This window comes from Sander vitreus, chromosome 17, assembly GCF_031162955.1.
Source record: "Sander vitreus isolate 19-12246 chromosome 17, sanVit1, whole genome shotgun sequence".
Taxonomy (NCBI): Eukaryota; Metazoa; Chordata; class Actinopteri; order Perciformes; family Percidae; genus Sander; species Sander vitreus.
The window spans coordinates 29,480,481-29,504,288 of record NC_135871.1 but is presented as its reverse complement, the minus strand read 5'-3'; the positions used below and the strand labels follow the sequence as shown (position 1 = coordinate 29,504,288).

Here is a 23,808-nt window from a genome sequence, read left to right as displayed (position 1 = left end):
AGGAGGCACTAGCACTCACCTGAAGCCACATACCTTTCTGCCTTGGATTAAAATTGTGCGTTTGTTGTAACCGAAATGTTCACGTGGTTCTAAACATGAGCTCAGACTGGTAAAACGTGTCCAGTCTTATCTCAGTGTAAGGTACAGTGCTTTATAATCAACCTATTATTTTTACTTCTGTAATTCTCCATCTGCCAGGCTCCAGAGATAACCAAGGGCATATTGAATAGTAAAGAGACCAACAGGCTTATGGATGCAAGTTGAAGACGAAAAACATAATATAAAAGAAAAGAAAAAATTCGAGGAAAACTGTCAGTTGGTCCTTGAGAGTCTACTGCTCCAAAAGTTACTCCGTTAAAAGATCAGATGCTGTATGGGATCACATGACATCACATTGTTGTGTCTGGAAATGAAACGACTATCATGCAAGAATCATTTTTGAAAACAGAGTTGACCTTCCACTACTCTTCACTTTTCCGCTCACACTTGGACAGCCCAGTTAGAGATGAGAGATTAAGAAGAGGCAGCAAGTAAAGGAAAGACGGAAGCAGCAAAGAAAGGAGAAACTTTCATTGTGTTAATATTCTGATACTATTGCGCTAAATGTTGCCTGAAGGTCTACAGAAGTACTGTTTACATTTGAAATCCTGCTTTATTTTGGAAAACTGTCTTCTCAGTAGGGACAGAAAACATGTCATACCATGACACAGAATGTCTATTTTAAAATGGTTCATATAAAATTAGCATTAGTTCCCAGTTTAGGTAAAGAAATATTTTACACGTGTATTGTACAGTACCAGACAGTTATACTGTTTAATGTAATATATTTTATGAACATTATAATAATATATATATACACATCACACTGCATTGGGATCACATTCGTTGTAGTCATATTTTAATATTCATTACACGTTGCTGCCAATTTGTGCCAACACAAACAAAAGTCAATTATAACTATTTTCTTTTTAAGCAGATTAAATCATTTTAAAACTCAGAAAACTTAATGTGCATGAACAATGAGGCGCACAAAGCAAGAGCCAATCAGAAAGATTGAAATCATTTTAGCCATACGTTGTGGGCGATCAACTTGTGGAATGAATGGGCACTTTCTTGGTTTCACAGTATTAACTTTTGATGATACATTGTGGATGCAAACATCTCCAGAGTGATGTACTTTGAGCTCTTTACTAGGATGATGCACAGACCGTATAAGTGAAGCCAAAACATATTGGTCGCCCCCTGATGGCTCGCTGCAGTAAAGGTCATAAACCCTGCCCCCTCTATGTTAGTCGATGGGACATGGGCCAAACTAAAAACATCAAAGTACACTTCATATACATTTTTCCCAAAGATTGTTTCTGTCATTTTAGGTAGCTCTTATGACGCTGTTTGTTCAAGTGTACAAGGTTTTTATTAGTTATGTGATGCTATAAAAACAGTGTGAAACGTCAGCTGGGATTGCCTCGTGATTGGTTTAGCGGGTGTATGGGCGGGACTTTAATACTGCAGCTCCACTGCCCTATCACTTCTGCACAGACTCCAAACTTTCCCAACTTTCAAAATGGCGGCACCTGTATCCTGGATATTGTGGCTTCACTTTTGTACAGTGGGACGAAGTGGAGATGCGTCGTCCATCTTTTTTTACAGTCTATGGTATTTACTAGTCTATATTATGCTTCAGGAAAACTGATACTGCTACACACAGGAACACTTACAAAATCTGACTGTGTTCTGCTCAAATTCTTATTATCATGTGTGTTCTGTTGCAACATATGTTACTGTCAGTGGTTGTGGTGAGTGCTGGACTTTCACTTTGAACACATCCCACTTCTCAGGAAGCAGGCCTTTGTTGAAGAGCGCAGAACACAGGTAGGAGAAAAACAAGATGGCAGCAACGGAAGACAGCATGGAGATGGTCTTAACCGGAGAGTACTGGACATAAACACCGTCCTCAAGAGCGCATCCTGGGAAGTGAATGACTGGTGTTAACCCTAGTAATGGGTCTCCACTGAGCAGTCTTAACACAGTTCCCACCAGGAAACCCATAACAGCCCCGTAACCATTGGAGATGTTGAAGAAGAGGACGCAGACAAGTTGAGGGAAGAGTATGATGTAGCCCACTTCACCACTAATGAACCAGAACAATAAGATGCTGTTTTCCAGGTTGGTCAGTGATGTAGAAACTAAGCCCACTACCAAGACAGAAGCACGGATCACCCACTGAGTCTCTCTGTCTGATGCCTGCAGAAGAAAGTAGAGAGGAAGAAAAACAGGTAAACAGCAGATGATTGAGACTGTCCTGCTTTAAATAACTCCCTCATTGCTTCTTTATCGCTCCTATCTTTCTCCTTTATACCACTTTATTCCATTTATACTCTCCTGTACTCCATTCCCTTCATTTTGTGGCTCAGGAGGTGGAGAACAAATTACTTTTTCACCTGTGGCCTCAGGATGTTCTTGTATATGTTGGATGTGAAGACAGAAGCTGCAGAAAGCAAAGCAGAGTCAGCCGATGACATCGCGGCGGCAGCCACACATCCAATACCGATGATGGAGATGAAGGACGGGGTGAGGTGCTGCAGGGTCAGGGGCAGAACTAGAGCTGATTCCCCTCGTTCATATGGAGATGGAGAACCATAGGAAGTCAGGTTCCAGTCTGAGGTATGGACACACAAGAAGGAAACACTGAAAAATAGTCACATTATCTGTTTGAGGGATTCTGAGATGAGCCTACTGTATATACTAAGGAGTGAACAAAGTACTGTGTGATAAGATATAAGGAGCACAGTGGGACCAGTTGATTTTTTAATCAAGATACCATTCAATTTACCTTCATGCAGTTGGTTCATTTTAATGGCACAGGCATTCATATAGGCCCTTGAGCATTTGGCCTCCAGTCTGGAACATGGGATCTAAGGATATTCTGCTCCTGAAGACTTTGTTATAGTGATCCAACATGAAAAATTACCCCAGTGTGTAGAATCTGTTCATACCTGTGGATGCAGCGACTGCCCCAAGCAGTATAGAAGGTATCCCAAATACAGGCAAGATGACAGCCGCAACAAAGCAAGTGACCTTGGCTGTGGATGTTGAAGACGCCGACAAAGTCCTCTGGTGGAAGCCCTGATATCCCACACTCCCCAGTGCCTGAAAATTAAAACAGTTAGTTGGTAAAATTAATGGAGTGTCTATTTGCACCCCCGGTACGAATAGCCTCGGCCACACAGCTGATCTATTCACACCCTGTGATGTAACAACAAAAACACGTTGCTCGCGTGCACCAAAATCATGGCCGACGTTCATCTTCCTTGACAGCAGAAACAGGCATATTAAGAAAGTTTTGTCTCTAAAGTTTATAACAATTGAATTCCTAGCGGAAAATTGATACTACAGTTGCGCTTTCTGTCTTCAGTGAAAGCATACAACCGTTAGTTTTTTAGTTAGTACCTATTTTTTGTATACAGTATGGTTACTAGCAACCGAGGCTTGAAGACAGCAAGTGGTAAACAGTTGTAGAAACTTCCATAAGAACTGCTTGGTGAGTGGTTAGAACACTGCTCTATGGTCTAGGTCTCTGGGGTTTGATTCCCCAGTGAGGAGATCTTGTTTTTTTCATTTTGGATTGGATATTTTGCATGCCATTGCGTAAGTCAGGTTTTTGCAGGGTGGTAGGGAAAGATTCATTCATTAGGGGACTCATCCCTGAATGGCTAGTACTCGTTGCCTGCTCTCGTTGAGTTGGTTAGGTTTAGGCAAGAGGAGTGGGATTGGTTATGGTTTGGGTAAAAATGTCAGGGGGTTAGGGTTAGGGTTAGGGTTAGCCAATCAGTGATGAGTTCCCTAATGAATATTCATGAATCTTCCCCTACCACCCTGTAAAAAAAAATATTGCGGCCCGCGCAAGTGTATGTATCATCGTCTCTCTGAAGTGTGTGAAATATTGGACACTGCAACGATAATATTCCAAAAAGGTGTGATACATGAGTAGTATGGATAACTGTGTGTATATGCCAAAATAAATGCACAGGGGTGCAAATAGCACACATTGATATTTGTACCAGACGGGGTATTAATAGAACACATTGCTGTGTGCACCGGCGGTATGAATAGCATTCATTTCTAATTGCACCAGGGTACGAATAGCATACACTGCTAATTGTACCAGGGGTGCAAATAGCCTCACCCTAAAATGAAACACTCCTGTTGCAACCTCGACATTCACAGACATACTGTTTTAGATAATATCCTTGGCCTACAACCTGTCAGATTCTTAAGTTAAAATGAAAAACAAACTATTTCAATATGGATGTTATCCTCTTTCTAAAGATATCTATCAAGACTGGAGCTAATTGCATTACATGTCATATCAGCCGTATTATTGCTTCCTTACAAAGAATAAGAAATCATCAATCATTATCCAGGTATTTTTCAGCCCTGGTGTACCAATCCAGGGAGCGTGCAAGGTGTTGTTCATCAGTGTCTGGCTAATGTCCAAGGAGTAAGGGTTCATCAAAACAAAGGGAACACAGATCCACTGCAGAGACAAATAGAAATGGAAAGATTTAAACACACGCAACTTTTATGTACGTCCTTTGCAGTGTTTTATTGCTTGTGTCAGAGTGTTTTCTTAAAGCAAAAACCCTGACACTATAAAAACTAGAAGGATAGCAAACTCACCAAGCTGAAGAATATGAGCACAAGCTGTATAATATCTGTGTAGGCCACAGAGTAGAGACCTCCCAGCAGTGTGTAGGTAATGGCGACAGCAGCAGAGATCCAAATGCACACAGGGAAGGACAAATCCAAGACCACACTCATGGTTCCTCCTGTCAGACACATTGTATCAGTGACATTTTATAACCTCTTTGTGTGAATAATACGCGTTTACATTCATTGAAGTAAGTCATATCTACACAGCGTAGGTCGGAATTTATATCCAAGTATACATTTATTTCACTTAACACAAAGTTATTTGTTAACACATAAAGGAATTGTAAACAAAGTTATATAGCTACAATATAATAAGAGTGCCTTATGTGTATAACATACCTAAAGCAATGAGTATTAAGGGCACCCAGAGCACATCAAGAGAAAGTGAAACCAAGCAGAGTCCAGCTGTTAGTACTTTTCCATACTTGGCATGGAAAGGGTCCAGCATCGTCACATACCTTCTTTCTCTCATTGGCTTTTAGCAAACACCAAGCCAACTTTATTTATAAGAGGACAGAATAAATCACAATTAGAAAAAATAGTAATCAAGTGAGGGGGAAATAACAAAACAAGAAAAACATGTAAGGTGTAAAGTTAACATGATTTATGCATTAAAGCTGTAATTTCAAAGACTTTAATTTAATTGAAATGTCTATTTATTTTTTTAATTAAAGAAGGAACTTGAGAGGTATAATCTCCATTAAATTAACTTTTTGACCTGTCAAAAAAAATGTTTTCTGCCCACCCTCCTCCACTCCCTCACTGTGTCCCAATCAGCATAGCAACCAGTGCTGCTGCTACCACACACACACACACACACACACACACACACACACACACACACACACACACACTAAACCTGTTTGAGTCATGACTCACTCAGATCTTTCACCAGACTCTTTAAATTAACTCATGAGTCGCGAGTCTCTAGTATCATTAACTCGGATCAATGATAACAGCGCCACACCCAAACCTCTCGCAACATTAGCTAGGGGAGAGCCGGGACGATGGAAACATTCCAGTTTTCTCCGAGGGCAATGATGATAGCCAGACTTCCTTAGGTCAAACCTTAGAGCATGTTAACCTCCTTCTATCAGCCAAATATCTTCCTGTTATTTCCTTTTATCACAGAGTTACAGGCCATAAACCAGTTTTGATGGTCCAAAGTAAACTTCATTAGCGGTTAAATTTTTTTCGATTATTAATGAGTGTTTTTCATTTAAAGGTTTGACTACATGCTTATTCAGTAGACCATTTAGTGTTCTCCACAATCCCAGACTTTCATATTGCACGGTTGTTTACATGGAAAGCAAAACAAGCTATAATGGCATATGTCTATGTCGGGACGGTTTCAACCATCCCGACCTGGCTGTAACTCCATGTATTTTAAGTAAATGCACAAATATCTGTGTTTATACAATAATTTATGGAAGTGAGACATGGAAAAGAAGTTTTAGAAAGATGAAAATATATTTGAGCCCACCAGGTAGGGGGTCGAGTTTTCCCATGTTATCCTATGGAGACTGACGGGCTGTGGGTCGTTAAGGGCACTTACTTGGATGTGCAGTGCCCTAATCCACGTAAAAACCTAGTGGAACGACATTTTCCACAATAGAAACATGATATAAATGGGAAAAATTACTGTTCTAGCTATAAAAATGGCAGAATCATCCACAGTGCATGATATTTCAATAACCACTTCATGATGACGGCGATTAGTTGTTAACAGACATTCACGAAGACGTATAGCCCAGCAACAATCTATCTAAAATAATACCTTTTGGGAGTACCATTCAGGATATGTAGTAAAATATTGAAGTTGTGGGAAGTTTAAATGGCTTACACTGTATGTTTCATCAGTCCCCCCCATGCTGTTTCAATTGTCCCGGCCAGGAGGGACGAATGAAACATTACGCACGTCCCACTTTTGCTGTAATAATTCCTGAACGGTTTTGTTCAAAGCTGAAAATGCAACTGTATTTGACAGATGACAGGTGTAGGTTGCTAGTGACAAAATATTAGCTTTCAGTGCGATATGATCGCTTTGTAAATTACGTTTAATTATAAAATGTTTCAACTGTCCCGGCTCTCCCCTACTACTAGTCCTAGCCATCTTAGCTGCCAAAAGCTTTATAATTTACAATTTCGTAGGCAACCACAACTCCACAAGTCAACTCAGGCGACTGAGTGAGCAGAGAGACAGTCCGAGACAGGTTATAGGAACTTCCCGACCCACAGACTCAGAACATGCCGGAGGGTGGTGATGGCGCAGTAGATATGACACATGCCTTTGGTGTGGGAGATCTGGGTTCAATTCCCACTGTGAAACCCTTAAACCATAGCTGCTCCAGAGGCATGCATTCTCTGACATATGTAGCAACTGTAAGTCGCTTTGTTGTAAAGTCGCGCGAATCAGCCGGCTACATTGTCATGAGTGGATCTGTAGCAGACGAGCGAGTGAAGTCTCTCCTCGAGTCAGGGTAAAGCAAATCCTCAAGAAAAGCCATTCTTTCACTTCTGAAATAACATACAATGTTCTGCACGTAGCCTATGCCTACTGTGGGTTTGGTGTATAAATGTAGTATCTTAAAATGCAATTAGGTGGAGCAGGCCGAAACATTGAAAGTTCGCCTCGGCTCGCCTATAGTAGCAAAAGTGACTCAAGTGATTCGCACATCCCAGATCAGTTTAGTGAGTGACTCAGAATAACCCGAATCCTTAAAAGGAATCAAGTTTGCCAGGCACACACACACACACACCTGGCCTATGAACCTCAATGATACAGCTTACTTAGGACTAGTAAGCTGTGTTTGAAACCGTTCCCTATCATGGAGATAGTGCATAGAGTGTTCGCCATTTTGTAGTATTGTTCAAATTATCCACGATATATATATATATATATATATATATATATATATATATAGTGAGTAGTGAGTAAGTGAATGAGGGAATGGTTTCTAACACAGCTGTAATATAAGCATTGGGATGTCCACCACACAGCAGGCACACTGTCAAATGTTCTAGTTCCATTTACTAATGTGTCAACATCAATTTCACATTACTGGTGTCTCCTGCTTTGCATTATAAATACAGTTTCTATTTCATTTAAAGACACATCTGATGAATTAAAGATAAACCTAAACTTGGTATTATTATTATTATTATTATTTTAATAATTATTAATGAATCTGATTTCATACTTCAACCTCAGTAACACAGCATGACTCAAGTTTATTATGGTAACATCAGGGATACATGGAATCATTTGTGTGGGTCAGGTTGTGCAGCAATACACAGATGACTTCCCTTAAACTGTAAAAACACTCCCTCACTTCCTCTTGTCCAATGTAATTCCAAACTCTTACCAATAATAAAAGATGAGCTGAATGCCATTAACATCACCATTACCCAGGTTAGTCCCATAGAAGGCGTGTACACCATCTCAGCTATGCCAACAATGAAGCCTCCTCCGACAAATGTAGCTAAGGGATGGATTAACACACAGCAAGTCATTTGGTGAACAAACGGCAGCTATTTGGACCATTTGGACTCATTACAGGTTTTCTTTCACACATTCAAAGAGCTCTGTCTGATGTAATACAGAGGAAGATAGTTCATTGCATACATTTTAAATATGTTTTTGTTGTTGCAAATATCTACCTTATCCTAATATTTATTGAGCCCTGGAGCTCTGCAATAATTCCTACCCCGTGAAAGGTTTTAAAGTTCAGTTTGTCAAACCTGTTTTTAGAGAGATTTTTGTTGAACTTCATGATCATTTTGGAGGCTGCTGTTTGCGGTGCTGTTGAATTATTGTGCTCTATACTGAGAGGTATTTCCAATATTTTATCCACCCCAATTATATCAAGGAGGTCTGAGTATTTTTTTTATACTTTATACTTTATTTTTCAAGTTTTTGTACAAAGAATGGGCAGCAACAATACAATGAGTACCAGTAAGTATGGTTGCAATATGATGTGACAATATAAATCAGATGCTAGCCATGTAGTGAAGAGAATTGAGAAAGAAATGCACACATATGCCTGCGCACCTGAACACATACATGCACGTGTTCACTTACTACCATATATCCCAAAACGTTGAAACATACTCATGTACATGATTGCACACAGACGCTTGCATACATTCACAAGAACGAAACATGAGAGAACTGTGGGGATGCGAGTAGGTCGCCATTGATTACAGTGATATGGCCATTGTTCTCCTTAACCAAAATATACAAGGCATTAAGGCAGGCTATCACCCCTTCTTAAAATATAGGCGTTCCATTTTTCCCAGAGGGCATCACCTTTGTCCCTTTGTAATCTGAGGCTAAAAGTCAGTAGCTCCATAGTTTGAATATCTTTAATTATGACTCTCCACTGGTTAACCGTGGGAGGTTCTGTGTTGAGCCATCTTCTTGTTATGGCTTTTTTGCTCGCAGCCATGAAGATTTTTAGGAGCTATCTGTCTTTCTTTGGTAATTCAGTGTCCATATTACCCAGGTAGAATGATAAGCAAGTCAAATTAAAATTATGCTGCAAGACTTCCCTAATTATGCTTTCCACTCCTCCCCAGAATGGTTTAAGAGCGGGGCAACTCCAAAATATGTGTGTATGATCCGCCATACTGTGTCCACATCCTCTCCAACATGTAGGTAGTAGTCCTATCTGCCTAGACTTTTGCTTTGGTGTTATAAAGAATCTGATCTCTCCACAGTTGTGAGGCCGTAGTGGTGATTTGTGTGTTAATTATATTTGTCCAGTCTTCAGAAGTAATTACTGTTCCCAATTCTTTTTCCCATTTCACCTTGATATAGTTTGTTGAGTGGCCTCTTAATTCAGCTATATATCTGTATAGTTCTCCAATGATCTTTCTGGACAGTTTTGTATTATAGTCTTCGATAAACATTTTGGTATTGCCTGATATATTTTCCTGTATAAGTCCTTTTAATGTTCTTATCAAAGTACTGCCGGAGTTGGAGGTACCTATAGAAGTCCTGCCGACAAGGCCGTATCTGTCTGAGATGGTTTTGAAGTCTATGAAATTCTGGTTTTCGACTAATAGGCGTAGCGTGGAGAGTCCTTTCCACGCCCATTGAGTGAAGCCTCCATCACTCATACCTGGTTGGAAATCTAGGTAGTGGTTTGGCCACATTAAAACTCAAATTTCTTTCTGAATGTTAAGTTGTTTCACCAGGCCAAACCAGGTTTCTAAAGAGAATCTAACCCACTGGCTCGGGATATCATACTGTTTAGCTAACATTGGGCATCCTAATAAACTCTGTATAGGTCTGTCTGACAGTGATAACTCCACCTCCTTCCATTTTGCAAAGTAGTCTATATTGCACCAGAGCAATAATGGTCTTATTTGTGCCACGAAATAGTAATCTTTGAGTCTTGGTAAGCCCATCCCCCCACTGCACTTTGGCAGTTGTAAAGCCTTATATCTCACCCTGAGGTCTTTGCCATTCCAGATAAAATGGGATATCATCTTGTCCCATTCTCTAAACTGACTATCAGGGACACAAATGGGTAGGGACTGGAACAGATAAAGTAATCTGGGAAAGATATTTGTCTATATTGTCAGGATTCTGTTGCCAATTTCCAGGGGAAGGGAGGCCCATCTGTCTAGGTCTTCCCGTATCCGTGAATTAATAATACACGGATACATAATTACATAATTTTCGGGTATTTTTTGGTATGTCCTTTGTTAAATTAACGCCCAGGTATTTAATAGAAGTAGAGTCCCAGCTGAACTTGTACTTATCCTTAAGATCTAATGATGGCACAAAATTGAACGTCAATGCTTGTGTTTTATCAACATTAAGGAAATCCATTAATCTCGGTATTCCCGACTCTGGATTCTTTAGGCTGACCAAGACGTCGTCCGCATAGAGACATATTTTGTATTCTCTATCTTTTATTGTGATGACCTCCAAGTCAGGATTCGGCCTTATGGCTTGAGCAAGAGGTTCAATAAAAAGATTAAAGAGCGTTGGGCTGGCTGGGCAGCCCTGGCGGCAGCCGCGTTGCAGGTGAATAGTTCCTGACAGGTCTCCGTTTACCTTAAATCTGGCTATGGGGGACATGTATAATGTTTCGATGCCTTTAATGAACTTATCATGGAAGCCAAATTTTCCATAACTGTATAAAGAAACCCCCACCCCACCGAGTCAAATGCTTTTTAGTAAGATTTAAGTAAGATAGCTCCAATTTTCTCCTTTTTTATATATTCAATAGTGTGGAGGGTCCTCCTTATATTGTCTTGAGTCTGTCTACCTTTAATAAACCCGGTTTGGTCTTCATCAATCAAAAAAGGCATCACTTCCTCCAGTCTTTTGGTTAAAATAGCTGCATATAATTTGTAATCTTGGTTTAAAACACTGATAGGTCTATATGAGTCGCATTCCTTCGGGTCCTTGCCCTCTTTTGGAATCACTGAGATAGTAGCCTCCCTCCAAGATGGGGGGAGGACCCCCTCCCTCACAGTATAATTGAAGCTTCTATGTAGCATTGGTATCAACTGCTCCTTCAGCGATTTATACCATTCTCCTGGAAATCCGTCTGTCCCTGGAGACTTAGAGGACTTCAGGGAGGAGATCGCCTTATCAAGGTAGGTCTGAGTTTTGACCGCCTCGTTCCCTCGACTCTGTGTGCGTTGTGTATAAATGCGTTAAAGTATCCATCAAGTCAGCTGGAACCTTGTTTGTAGTGTTAATTTGTAGTGTTAATTTAACACTAATAATTTAAGAATATGCAAAAGGGAAATATCAACATCACAAAGAGAGATTTTGATTCAACTTGATGATCATTTTGGATGATTTTGGAGGCTGCTGTTTGTGGTGCTGTTGAACACCCTAAAGGCCGTTTTATGCTTCTGCGTAAAATCTACGCTGTTGCTACACACGTATGTACGTGAAGACACAAACCTACGACGTGCACCTCTCGAAAAATGTAACTACACTTTGTTTCTCACACTATGAGCAGCTTATTGCAGCTTATATTTCATTAGGCTGTTTGTGTAAGAACTCTGTGGAATGCTTATATTCTACTGTTACAGCTCCATGAAGAATTATTTTATTATATATTCATATGGACAGTCATATCAATTTATTTAAAACATCTTGTTGCTTAATGGAAACTGTTTCTATGAGTTTGCAGCCAAAAGTTATAACACCACTGTAAAGAAGATATTTTATAATCGTATAAATATATTTCCTTAATAATCACAACCTTGTAACTCACAGTTTCCGTCCTAGTTGTGTCAGCTGTGTTCCCCTCACCTGTCGTTGTGAAGATCCCCACCACCAAGCCAATGCTCCGGTTTCCCAGCAGGGCCATTTCCATTCCAGTGGCTGCACTTTTCTTCTGTTCCCTTTTGGACTTGAAAGAAGCCCAGATGCCGGTCCCAAGGACCAGCAGGTAGAAAAACACCATCGCTATCACTCCTGGGATGTTAACAGCCATGATGGATGCTGACTGGCTATTTCACTAGCTGATGTCGGACGAACTGACTGACTCACTGGCTGACTGACTGTTAAAGAAAAGTTGGACAACATAAAAGAGAAAAAAAGGAAAGCTCCTCCACTTTAAGTATTTGTCAATACCCTCTGGTGAAATAGATTGTTACAGGTTTGGCTAGTTAGTTATTTGTCAGGGGTGGACATGGTCCAACAACGTCATGATTAAATATTTGTGTTAGCGAGCAGTTGAACAAGTGAGTGTATACAACACACTGTAACGTTCGGCAGGACACCGTTGTACCCTATATTGATTGTTCTGCGCTGAAGCAGTGCAAAGGCTCATGGGACTGTGTTCTGAACTGTTCCTGTCCTAGTTGAGGTGTGTTTTATTGATGTTGCAGTCAGAAGCGGGTTGATTCACTCAGGAAACAGAGATTCAGATTTCTAAGATATTTCTACGAACGAACGGACGCGAGTCGTAAACGTAGCAAAAGATATTTGTTTTAAAACCGAAATGTAGTAGTTGATGTAGCCCCCTAGATACAGCAATAGATCGGGGTAAGGGGGGAGCGAGCTAGTCTTCGTTTTGTTTGAAAATACTTTGAACGTCAACAAGATGTAACGTCACCCAACATCGCTTAGAGCACCTTTAAATTCTCATTCTCATTGTGTTCTGTGTCGTCATCTGTTGGAGTCAGTGGTTGTGGTGAGTGCTGGACTTTCACTTTGAACACATCCCACTTCTCAGGAAGCAGGCCTTTGTTGAAGAGCGCAGAACACAGGTAGGAGAAAAACAAGATGGCAGCAACGGAAGACAGCATGGAGATGGTCTTAACCGGAGAGTACTGGACATAAACACCGTCCTCAAGAGTGCATCCTGGGAAGTGAATGACTGGTGTTAACCCTAGTAATGGGTCTCCACTGAGCAGTCTTAACACAGTTCCCACCAGGAAACCCATAACAGCCCCGTAACCATTGGAGATGTTGAAGAAGAGGACGCAGACAAGTTGAGGGAAGACTATGTTGTAGTTCACTTCAGCCCTGATTAACCAGAACATTAAGATGCTGTTTTCCAGGTTGGTCAGTGATGTACCAACTAAGCCCAACACCAAGACAGAAGCACGGATCACCCACTGAGTCTCTCTGTCTGATGCCTGCAGAAGAAAGTAGAGAGGAAGAAAAACAGGTAAACAGCAGATGATTGAGACTGTCCTGCTTTAAATAACTCTCTCTTACTTTTCTTTCCTTTTATTTTCACTCCTCTTCCTAGTTTGTTTCTCCATCATGCCACTCCATTCTTTTTATGTTGTGGATCAGAAGGTGGAAAACCAGGCCTTGTTCTAGGCAGGGGCACGGGCAATGCCACCCCAAATGCTCCGCTTGCCCAACTAACGCCAATATCCTCCCTTCACCCCTAATTTAAAAACAACCCATTTAATGTTGTCCTCGCTGGTTAAACCAATCATAAAAATGTCTTTATTTATTTAAGGGGCCACCAGAGAATTTTTGGAACCTTTAGGCTAAAAAGCCATGACATACATGAGTTAACCTCTGCATTCTCATCTTACACATCCCACTCCTCTGTTATGGTGTGGGGGCCATTTCAGTAGATTTACTCACTAACGTTGTGGAAACACAATAAGCATGGGAAACTAAATGCACAATTCCTGCATTACTGCATTACTTTTCAAATACTAAGTTACTCCTCTAGTAAACTAGTATTCATATGAAATAAAACAATAAAACATTGAGACCATTCAGCAAAGGACACTGGGAAATCACCAATTCAACACTGGTTGCTATGGACTCGTCACTAGGCTTCCCCAGTCATTGTATATTTTAGCACATAGGTAAAGCTGCCGAAGCTGAACATCATATTCCAAAACATATATGTTTATTTTTAAAGCAGATTTTGAATTACATTGTAACAATTTAACAATTCGCCCTCATGAAATCCAATCGCGGCACGGCTGTCTTGGAACGCAATAGACAGACGGTGGCGGAATGCCCCGACACTTACATTCAACTAAAATGTAACAGTGAACAATCAGTGTTAGACCTCCAGTCTGTTGAGATGCCTCTCCAAACGCAGAAACGAAGCGCAGTCACACCATAAAACGTTAAGACACGTTGAGAAAAAAAGAGCCGTGTTTTGCCGTAATCCAATGACACGAAAAAGGAAAAAACGTAATGGTTGGGTGACCCCCGTCCCCTTCCCCAGACTAAAAAATGTTGGGTGACCCTCCCCTCAACAAAGAGTAAAAAGACGTGACCCTCCCCTATTTTTTCTCCGGTGGTCCATTCCATAAATACCGATAGGTCCCTTATATATAACACAAGATGAAAGTCGAATTGTTGAAACTAATTGTGACCTGTATTTTCCTTCACATAAATAAAGATGTTTCCACCATAAATGCAGGAAATTTAGTGTTTGATGCTCAAAATGTCCTGGAGAAGTACCCCATTACCCCCCACTTAATGTGTCCCCCCCCCAAAGCCAGGAAAACCTGTGAATTAACACTAGTCGTTGGGACGATAAGCAGTCTAGCGCCGGGGAAGTGGAGAACAAATGTTCTGTGTACTGTCTTATATTAGGCTACATTATATTTTGATATTTTGAATTGTCACCTGTATTTTACCTCACATAAATGAAGATGTTTCCACCATGAATGCAGGAAATGAAGTGTTTGACACTCAAAATGTCCTGGGGTAGTACCCAGTACTAGAGGGGTCATTATCTACAGACGCCCCCTCACTTAATGTGTCCCCCCCATAGGCTCATTCAAGAAATTAACACTAGTCGTTGGTGCCCAACCAACATCTCTTACTGCCCACCCATTCAAAGCAGTATAGAACCGGGGCTGTGGAAAACAAATGAATTTTTTCACCTGAGGCCTCAGGATGTTCTTGTATATGTTGGATGTGAAGACAGAAGCTGCAGAAAGCAAAGCAGAGTCAGCCGATGACATCACGGCGGCAGCCACACATCCAATACCGATGATGGAGATGAAGGACGGGGTGAGGTGCTGAAGGGTCAGGGGCAGAACTAGAGCTGATTCCCCTCGTTCATATGGAGATGGAGAACCATAGGAAGTCAGGTTCCAGTCTGAGGCATGGACACACAAGAAGGAAACACTGAAAAATAGTCACATTATCTGTTTGAGGGATTCTGAGATGAGCCTACTGTATATACTAAGGAGTGAACAAAGTACTCTGTGATTTTTTTAACCAAGCTACCATTCAAATCACCTTCATGCACTTGGTTCATTTAAATGGCACAGGCATTCATATAGGCCCTTGAGCATTTGGCCTCCAGTCTGGAACATGGGATCTAAGGATATTCTGCTCCTGAAGAGTGTTAAATATTGCTCCAATATGAAAAAATCATAAACAGGCATTTTAATATTTTTTCGTTTTAAAACGTATAACTTTTGCTACTTTTTACCCCTAAAAAGGAGACATTTGAAAACGCTGCTGACCCTATTTTAGTTTCATAACTCCACGATTGTGTTTTAGTCTGGACAGGCAGAAACAGAGGCTTTTTAAAACGATGATGCAGACACCCACGTTCGCTCCCTGATTGGGTCTTTTCATTTACGACAAGTCCTTCCTTGATTGGTCTTGTCTCCATCATGTGATTCTTCTCAGCCGTTCACGTGATATGCGTTTTTGGGCGTGTTAGTAAGGACAGAGATTATTTCTGAAATTGTGCTAAAAAAGTATTTCTTTGTCCAAATGAAGCTTCGTGAAATATTTTCTGAGCACCAAAGATCGTGCTCTCTGTTCAACAGAGGGTTGTTAGCACACTGAATTGCCATTCCTTGATCCTTTTTCTTTAAAGAGTGCCATCTAGTTGGGTCAACAAATACAACTCATGGTTCACATAGCTTCATTTGGACATCACTATAAAAGGTTTGTGAGGACGGAGATTGTTCCATCCATCCATCCATCTTCATCCGCTTATCCGGGGGTCGGGTCGCGGGGGTAGCAGCTCCAGCAGGGGACCCCCAAACTTCCCTTTCCCGGGCCACATTAACCAGCTCCGACTGGGGGATCCCAAGGCGTTCCCAGGCCAGGTTAGAGATATAATCCCTCCACCTAGTCCTGGGTCTCCCCCGAGGCCTCCTCCCAGCTGGGACGTGCCTGGAACACCTCCCTAGGGAGGCGCCCAGGGGGCATCCTTACCAGATGCCCGAACCACCTCAACTGGCTCCTTTCGGCGCAAAGGAGCAGCGGCTCTACTCCGAGCTCCTCACGGATAACTGAGCTTCTCACCCTATCTCTAAGGGAGACGCCAGCTACCCTCCTGAGGAAACCCATTTCGGCCGCTTGTACCCTGGATCTTGTTCTTTCGGTCATGACCCAGCCTTCATGACCATAGGTGAGGGTAGGAACAAAAAACTGACCGGTAGATTGAGAGCTTTGCCTTCTGGCTCAGCTCTCTTTTTCGTCATAACGGTGCGATAAATTGAATGTAATACCGCACCTGCTGTGCCGATTCTCCGACCAATCTCCCGCTCCATTGTCCCCTCACTCGCGAACAAGACCCCAAGGTACTTGAACTCCTTCACTTGGGGTAAGGACTCATTCCCTACCTGGAGAAGGCACTCCATCGGTTTCCTGCTGAGAACCATGGCCTCCGATTTAGAGGTGCTGATCCTCATCCCAGCCGCTTCACACTCGGTTGCGAACCGATCCAGTGAGTGCTGAAGGTCACAGGCCGATGATGCCATCAGGACCACATCATCTGCAAAAAGCAGCGATGAGATCCCCAGCCCACCGAACTGCAACCCCTCTCCACCCCGACTACGCCTCAATATCCTGTCCATAAATACTACAAACAGGATTAGCGACAAAGCGCAGCCCTGGCGGAGGCCAACTCTCACCTGAAACGAGTCCGACTTACTGCCGAGAACCCGGACACAGCTCTCGCTTTGGTCGTACAGAGATTGGATGGCCCTGAGAAGGGACCCCCTCACCCTGTACCTCCCACAGTATCTCCCGGGGCACTCGGTCATACGCATTCTCCAGATCCACAAAACACATGTAGACTGGTTGGGCATACTCCCAGGCTCCCTCCAGGATCCTTGCGAGAGTAAAGATCTGGTCCGTTGTTCAACGACCAGGACGGAATCCGCATTGTTCCTCTTCAACCTGAGATGCGACTATCGACCGAACCCTCCTTTCCAGCACCTTGGAGTAGACTTTACCGGGGAGGCTGAGAAGTGTGATACCCCTGTAATTGTCACACACCCTCTGGTCCCCCTTTTTAAAAAGGGGAACCACCACCCCGGGGAACCACCACCCTAGGGAGGCGACCCTCTCGTCCACCGGGTTAAACTCCAACGTAGCGGCGCTTAGCCGGGGGCTTGTGAGTATCCCCACACCCGCCCGGCGCCTCACACCCTGGGCAACTCCGGAGAAGAAAAGAGTCCAACCCCTATCCAGGAGTATGGTTCCAGAACCAAGACTGTGCGTGAGGTAAGCCCCACCAGATCTAACCGGTAGCGCTCCACCTCCCGCACAAGTTCCGGCTCCTTCCCCCACAGAGAGGTGACATTCCACGTCCCCAGAGCCAGCCTCTGCTGCCCGGGTCTGGTCCGTCGAGGCCCCTGACCTTCACTGCCACCCATGTGGCAGCGCACCCGACCCCAGCGGTTCCTCCCACAGGTGGTGGCCCAGATTGTTTTAATCTTAAAACGTAAAACAAATTAATGTGGACATAGTCTGAATTAATGATACAAACTCTTTTTCCATTTTTTTTAAAAAACATTTTACTTTTCACAGCTTACACCAGTATGTACAATCTGCTCATACCTGTGGATGCAGCGACTGCCCCAATCAGTATAGAAGGTATCCAAAATACAGGCAAGATGACAGCAGAGACAAAGCAAGTAATTTTGGCCGTGGATGTTGAAGACGCCGACAAAATCCTCTGGTGGAAGCCCTGATATCCCACACTCCCCAGTGCCTGAAAAGTAAACCAGTTAGTTGGTTAATTTGAACACTTGTGTGGCAACCTCAACATTCACAGACATACTGTTATCGATAATAGTCTCTGCCTACAACCTGTCTGATTCTTTAGTTAAAGTGGCTATATGTAACTTTCAGTTTGTGTTGATTCTAGCGGCCCCTTTGGACAAAAGCAGTAGTGTTTTTACCACACCTGCTGTCCTAAAGGTCTTTTCTTTATGGTGCTTTAATGCCCACTGTAGATTACTGAGTTAGTGGTATCTGGAGGTCATATAGTTGCAATGAATATTTTGCTCAGACAGAAAGTCATTCATTTACAATAAGAGAATAAGTTATATCATTGCATTTCAAGTGTTGCATACTTAGCCTGGATGTATCGTGAGCTAAACCGGGTATCAAGAGATTGTTGTAGCAACCAACGTAGTAATAACTTATATAGCACATTTCATGAAGAACAGGGGGACAACGGAAAAGAAAATAGTAGGCCAACACAAACACGGACTGAAAGGAATAACACTTCTGCACTAAATGGAAGGGGGGGGCGTAATTTAATGTCGGCTGCTGACCTACAACCACATCGCGCATTGTAAAGTTATTTTATGAATGAAATAGACATATTACATACCTGAGGGCCAATCTGGGGCAGGTTTTTGGGCATTTTCGGCCTTTATTTTTGACAGGACAGCTGAAGACATGAAAGGGGAGAGAGAGGGGGAATGACGTGCAGCAAAGGGTCACAGGTCGGAGTCGTACCCGGGCCTGCTGCGTCGAGAAGTAAACCTCTCTATATATGTGCGCCCACTCTATCAACTGAGCTTTCTCTTTCCCTTTTAGCTTTTAGTTATTTGTTCAATTACCTTTTTTCTGTGATGGCCCTACCCTAGTATTAGCCATAAGTACAGCAGATAATTTTAAAATAAAATTAAAATACAATTAGTCCTATATAAATAAATCTCCTGCTACCTTTTACCTGGCTGGATACAATAACACAGGCTTTTCTGGTGTTACACCGAAATCTGTGACCCGTCAGAATGTGTGACTGTAGCTCCGTTTACCTGCTGTAAATCATTCTGTGACTTTGCAGGAAAAATTGGACCCAGGCAAAAGCATTAATAAAAACTAGATAAAACTAGCGTTCTTTTCACTGTTGGTCTCGTTTGCTGTTACAGGTCATTTAAAATCATCAGATGCAACATTACACTGTTTCAGAAAAGTGTAACAGTTGCATATAGTCACTTTACAATCAAACACTAACCACTATTTAAATATGTATGTTATCATCTTTCTTGAGATATCTATCAAGACTGGAGTAAATTGCATTTAATTTATTAAATTTATAAAATATTAATAAATATTAAATATTAAATATTGTTGATTTCTTACGAATAATAAGATGTCATCAATCATTATCCAGGTATTTTTCAGCCCTGGTGTACCAATCCAGGGAGCGTGCAAGGTGTTGTTCATCAGTGTCTGGCTAATGTCCAAGGAGTAAGGGTTCATCAAAACAAAGGGAACACAGATCCACTGCAGAGACAAATAGAAATGGAAAGATTTAAACACACGCAACTTTTATGTACGTCCTTTGCAGTGTTTTATTGCTTGTGTCAGAGTGTTTTCTTAAAGCAAAAACCCTGACACTATAAAAACTAGAAGGATAGCAAACTCACCAAGCTGAAGAATATGAGCACAAGCTGTATAATATCTGTGTAGGCCACAGAGTAGAGACCTCCCAGCAGTGTGTAGGTAATGGCGACAGCAGCAGAGATCCAAATGCACACAGGGAAGGACAAATCCAAGACCACACTCATGGTTCCTCCTGTCAGACACATTGTATCAGTGACATTTTATAACCAGTCTTTGTGTGAATATTACCCATTTATATATCAGTGAATTAATCATATACAGCGTAGGTCAGAATTTATATCCATGTATACAGTTATTTCACTTATTTAAACATAAAGGAATTTCTTAACAAATAAAGGAATTGTAAACAAAGTTACATTTATAGCTACAACATAATGAGAGTGAGTGTATAACATACCTAAACCAATGAGTGTTAAGGGCACGCAGAGCACATCCATTAAAAGTGAAACCAAGCAGAGTCCAGCTGTTAGTACTTTTCCATACTTGGCATGGAAAGGGTCCAGCATCGTCACATACCTTCTTTCTCTCATTGGTTTAGCAAACACCAAGCCACCTTTATTTAAAACGAGGACAGAGGACATTACAATATGAAAAAATATAAATCCGTTCAGGGGGAAAAACCAAACCAATAAAATCATGAAAGGGGTACAGATCACATACAGCAACAAGCTGTATTTAATAATTTACAGCATATTAAAAAAAAGCAGTAATACTGTAAGTACTGTACATGGTATAACTTTTGTGTGTCAGGTTGTGCAGCACTAACATTTAAACTGATAAAACACTCCCCTTGGTTCAGTCCATACATACAGTATTCTGTCAAATTAACAAAGTCATTTTAAACTCTTACCAATAACAAAAGATGAGCTGAACGCCATTAACGTCAGAACTATCCAGGTTAGGTCAAAATAGAGTGTGTACACCATCTCAGCTACGCCAACAATGAAGCTTCCTCCAACAAACATAGCTGCAGGATGGAGTAACACAGTATTTAGTAGGCAAACCACAGCTATTTGGACTATTTGGACCATATAATTAAATAATTCAATACTTCATTCATAATTCCTACCATGTCATCAGTTGCTGTCGTCTAAATTAATGATTGCAAGAAATTGACATTGCCGTATTTTGTGTGAATGCAGAGCTTCATGCTGTCTATGTGTGTGTCGGTTAAACTGCAGTGGTATCAGACTTTGAGGGGCGTGACAGAACAGGGGTACTTGGGAATAAGAATGGTCCGCACACCTTGCACACTGTTATTGGCTGTGGGGCCCAAAAAGTCCCTCACACAGCAAAATAACAAGGAAAGAGAAAATCCAGCAGTTACAGACACTGCCACACATTCCTACTTGTCATAAGTAATGATTGAGAGGGATTACTTTTACATTGTATTTTTTTGGTAAGGGTAGGGCATATACAAAATTAGCTAAATTAGGCCAAGTTAGCAAAGAAATAATAAGTTGTGATTCTAACTTTAAGATGATGGTGATAAACGCAGCAGTTATCAAACAACTGCCAACAGCAAAGAAATATTTTGACACAGAATGTAATGCCAGAGATGGCAAGCCCAAAAAAATGTCTTGCATAAGATTGACTGGAGCGTTTGTGAATATGTGATTAAAAAATGAATTAAGGGAATGCCCATCACTCCAGACGTCATTCAAGTGAAAGCCTTAGAAATTGCAACAGAGTTTAAAGTAAGCCTTGGCTGCTGCAGAAAAACAATGTGGCATAATGGAATGTGTTTGCAGAAGTCACAGTTTAACTAATATTACTTTAGTTTAATTTAAATGTTAAAAACAACAGACTTTCTTGACAAAAAACCTTTGAGTCGACGAGGAAGAGTGACCAAGCACGGAGGAACGTTTTCTTTTAGGTCGGGTAGGATCTATCTCTGTTGAGCCCGTTTGTTTGCAGCTTCCATCCTGTACTACGCTGGGTTTGCGTTTTTACAGGTATATGTGGCGACCCTGTCAAATGGGTAGTTGCTACCAACACCAGTGTTGGGTGTAACCAAAGTACCGCGTTACAGTAATGTAACTACTTTTTCAGGTAAAAAGTAGTGTGGTGTAGTGTTCAGTATCTACTACTGAAAATTTGGTAACGAAACGTAGTTCCTTTTTCAATTCGGCACAACGTTACTTTTCCCAGGGACAGATTTGACAGCGGCACTGCCTTCTCAGCTGCGCGCTCACAAGCTCCACGCGGGACGTGACAGAGGCTGGTAGCAGAGGAATCATGGCAAGCGAGAAGCAGCCAAAGCTAACTTTTGAGAGCTTTTTAAACTTTGTGGCTTTTTCGCTAGATGGCGCCCTGATCCAGGCAGACACAAAGCTGACAACCTCACAGATGGATGCGGTGGAGATGGGCTCATACATACACGCAGAGGACCGCTGTGGACTTGTGTCGGTTGCACAGACACGCAAGGATTTCTAGAAAAGAGGCTGCATGTGTCTACGACAATGCACGGACCATCGTGGCTGCACGACCAGGTACAAGTCGATACAGACATTATATAGTATACACTAACACCGTGTTACGCTGATGAGCTGCTGATGTTCAACCCGCACTGGACGACTCATAATGAATCAGCCGTCACTCTGTGAGGAGAGAATCCAGTCAGCAGTGGAGTTCAGACACTCTGATAAACCAGAGATTGGGTTTATAGTCAAAGATAGTTTTTCTATAATTAACTTCAGTCTCTGCCAGAGACCCCTGCTTTTAAAAGTAACGTAAAAGTAACGAGTAAAGTAAAAAGTTACTTTCCATAGGGGGTAACTAAGTAAAATAACGGATTACTTTTTTAAGAAGTAATGAGTAACGAGCAAACACTACTTTTTAAAAGTAACTTCCCCAACACTGACCAACACACACGCCAAAACACAAACACACAATCCGTCACGGAACGGAAATTTCAAAAGGCGAAAATACTGGCTCTAGCCTTGTTGTCAGAAAAGATAGTAACTTAGAATGTTTCCTTAATATCTGATGACATATTGTAGTCATTTTTGGATTTAACATAGCACATATATTACATATTGCAACTTTAATGGAAACTGGTTGTATAATTTTGCAGTCAGAAGATATAACACCTACCATGTAAAGAACTTTCAAGATATTTTATATTCATAAATATTTTTCCCTAATAATCACAACCTTGTAATTCACAAATTCTATCCCAGCTGTGTTCCCCTCACCTGTCGTTGTGAAGATCCCCACCACCAAGCCAATGCTCCGGTTTCCCAGCAGGGCCATCTCCATTCCAGTGGCTGCACTTTTCTTCTGTTCCCTTTTGGACTTGAAAGAAGCCCAGATGCCGGTCCCAAGGACCAGCAGGTAGAAAAACACCATCGCTATCACTCCTGGGATGTTAACAGCCATGATGGATGCTGACTGGCTATTTCACTAGCTGATGTCGGACGAACTGACTGACTGACTGATTGAGTTTTAAGAAAAACAGAAGCAACATAGCAGAGAAAAACAGAAAGCTATGTATATATTCATCAAAGCCCTCCGGTGAAATAGATAATTACAGGTTTTGAAGGTGTTTTACTTGGCAGTGCAACGCCATGATTAAATATTTGTGTTAGCAAGCAGTTGAACAAGTAAGTGTTTAAACGTATATAAAACAACCTATATGTTGTGAAATAATTCAGTCAATAACTTTATTTGGGACTCTCTGGAGTGTTTACATCCTAATGCTACTAATGCCTAATGCTAAGCTACCTTTTCTTCACTTGCCTCCCTTCCTCACGTCTTAGTCTGTCCCACCGAGGAAGCATGGGAGAGACGCTAGGAAATCATGTGAGGACAGAGAAGAAACAAGGCAATGTGTTTTTAGAGGGATGAGACGTCTTATCCTCTGAAGCGTCACGTGAATTTACCAGCTGTCTGGGCGGCGTTAGCAAGGGCTTTCAGCCGCACGGCTTCCGGGAAGGCTGCTCTCGTGTATCCTCGCTCATAGCTCCTGAGAGATCCCTCCTCCATCCTCACTCCTTGGGGCAGGAATA

At 41.8% G+C, this 23,808-nt stretch overlaps 1 protein-coding gene and 1 pseudogene across 2 annotated transcripts; both read right to left on the bottom strand.

Annotated features, from left to right (window-relative positions):
- Nucleotides 1-823: 823 nt before the first annotated feature.
- LOC144532337 (high-affinity choline transporter 1-like) lies at nucleotides 824-12,311 on the bottom strand (annotated as a pseudogene). The gene is made up of 8 exons (XR_013503331.1): nucleotides 11,999-12,311; nucleotides 8,079-8,195; nucleotides 5,053-5,210; nucleotides 4,681-4,829; nucleotides 4,394-4,537; nucleotides 2,997-3,150; nucleotides 2,442-2,659; nucleotides 824-2,244 (listed from the first exon to the last, which is right to left on the bottom strand). The product of XR_013503331.1 is annotated as a high-affinity choline transporter 1-like (transcript).
- Nucleotides 12,312-12,816: 505 nt separating this feature from the next.
- On the bottom strand, nucleotides 12,817-23,207 carry LOC144532088 (high-affinity choline transporter 1-like). Its single transcript, XM_078272636.1, has 8 exons — nucleotides 22,996-23,207; nucleotides 20,649-20,765; nucleotides 20,196-20,351; nucleotides 19,822-19,970; nucleotides 19,535-19,678; nucleotides 17,996-18,149; nucleotides 15,067-15,284; nucleotides 12,817-13,332 (listed from the first exon to the last, which is right to left on the bottom strand). Exons 1-8 carry the CDS (start codon nucleotides 23,177-23,179, stop codon nucleotides 12,817-12,819), a joined length of 1,638 nt encoding a protein of 545 aa, XP_078128762.1. The 5' UTR covers nucleotides 23,180-23,207.
- Nucleotides 23,208-23,808: the final 601 nt, after the last annotated feature.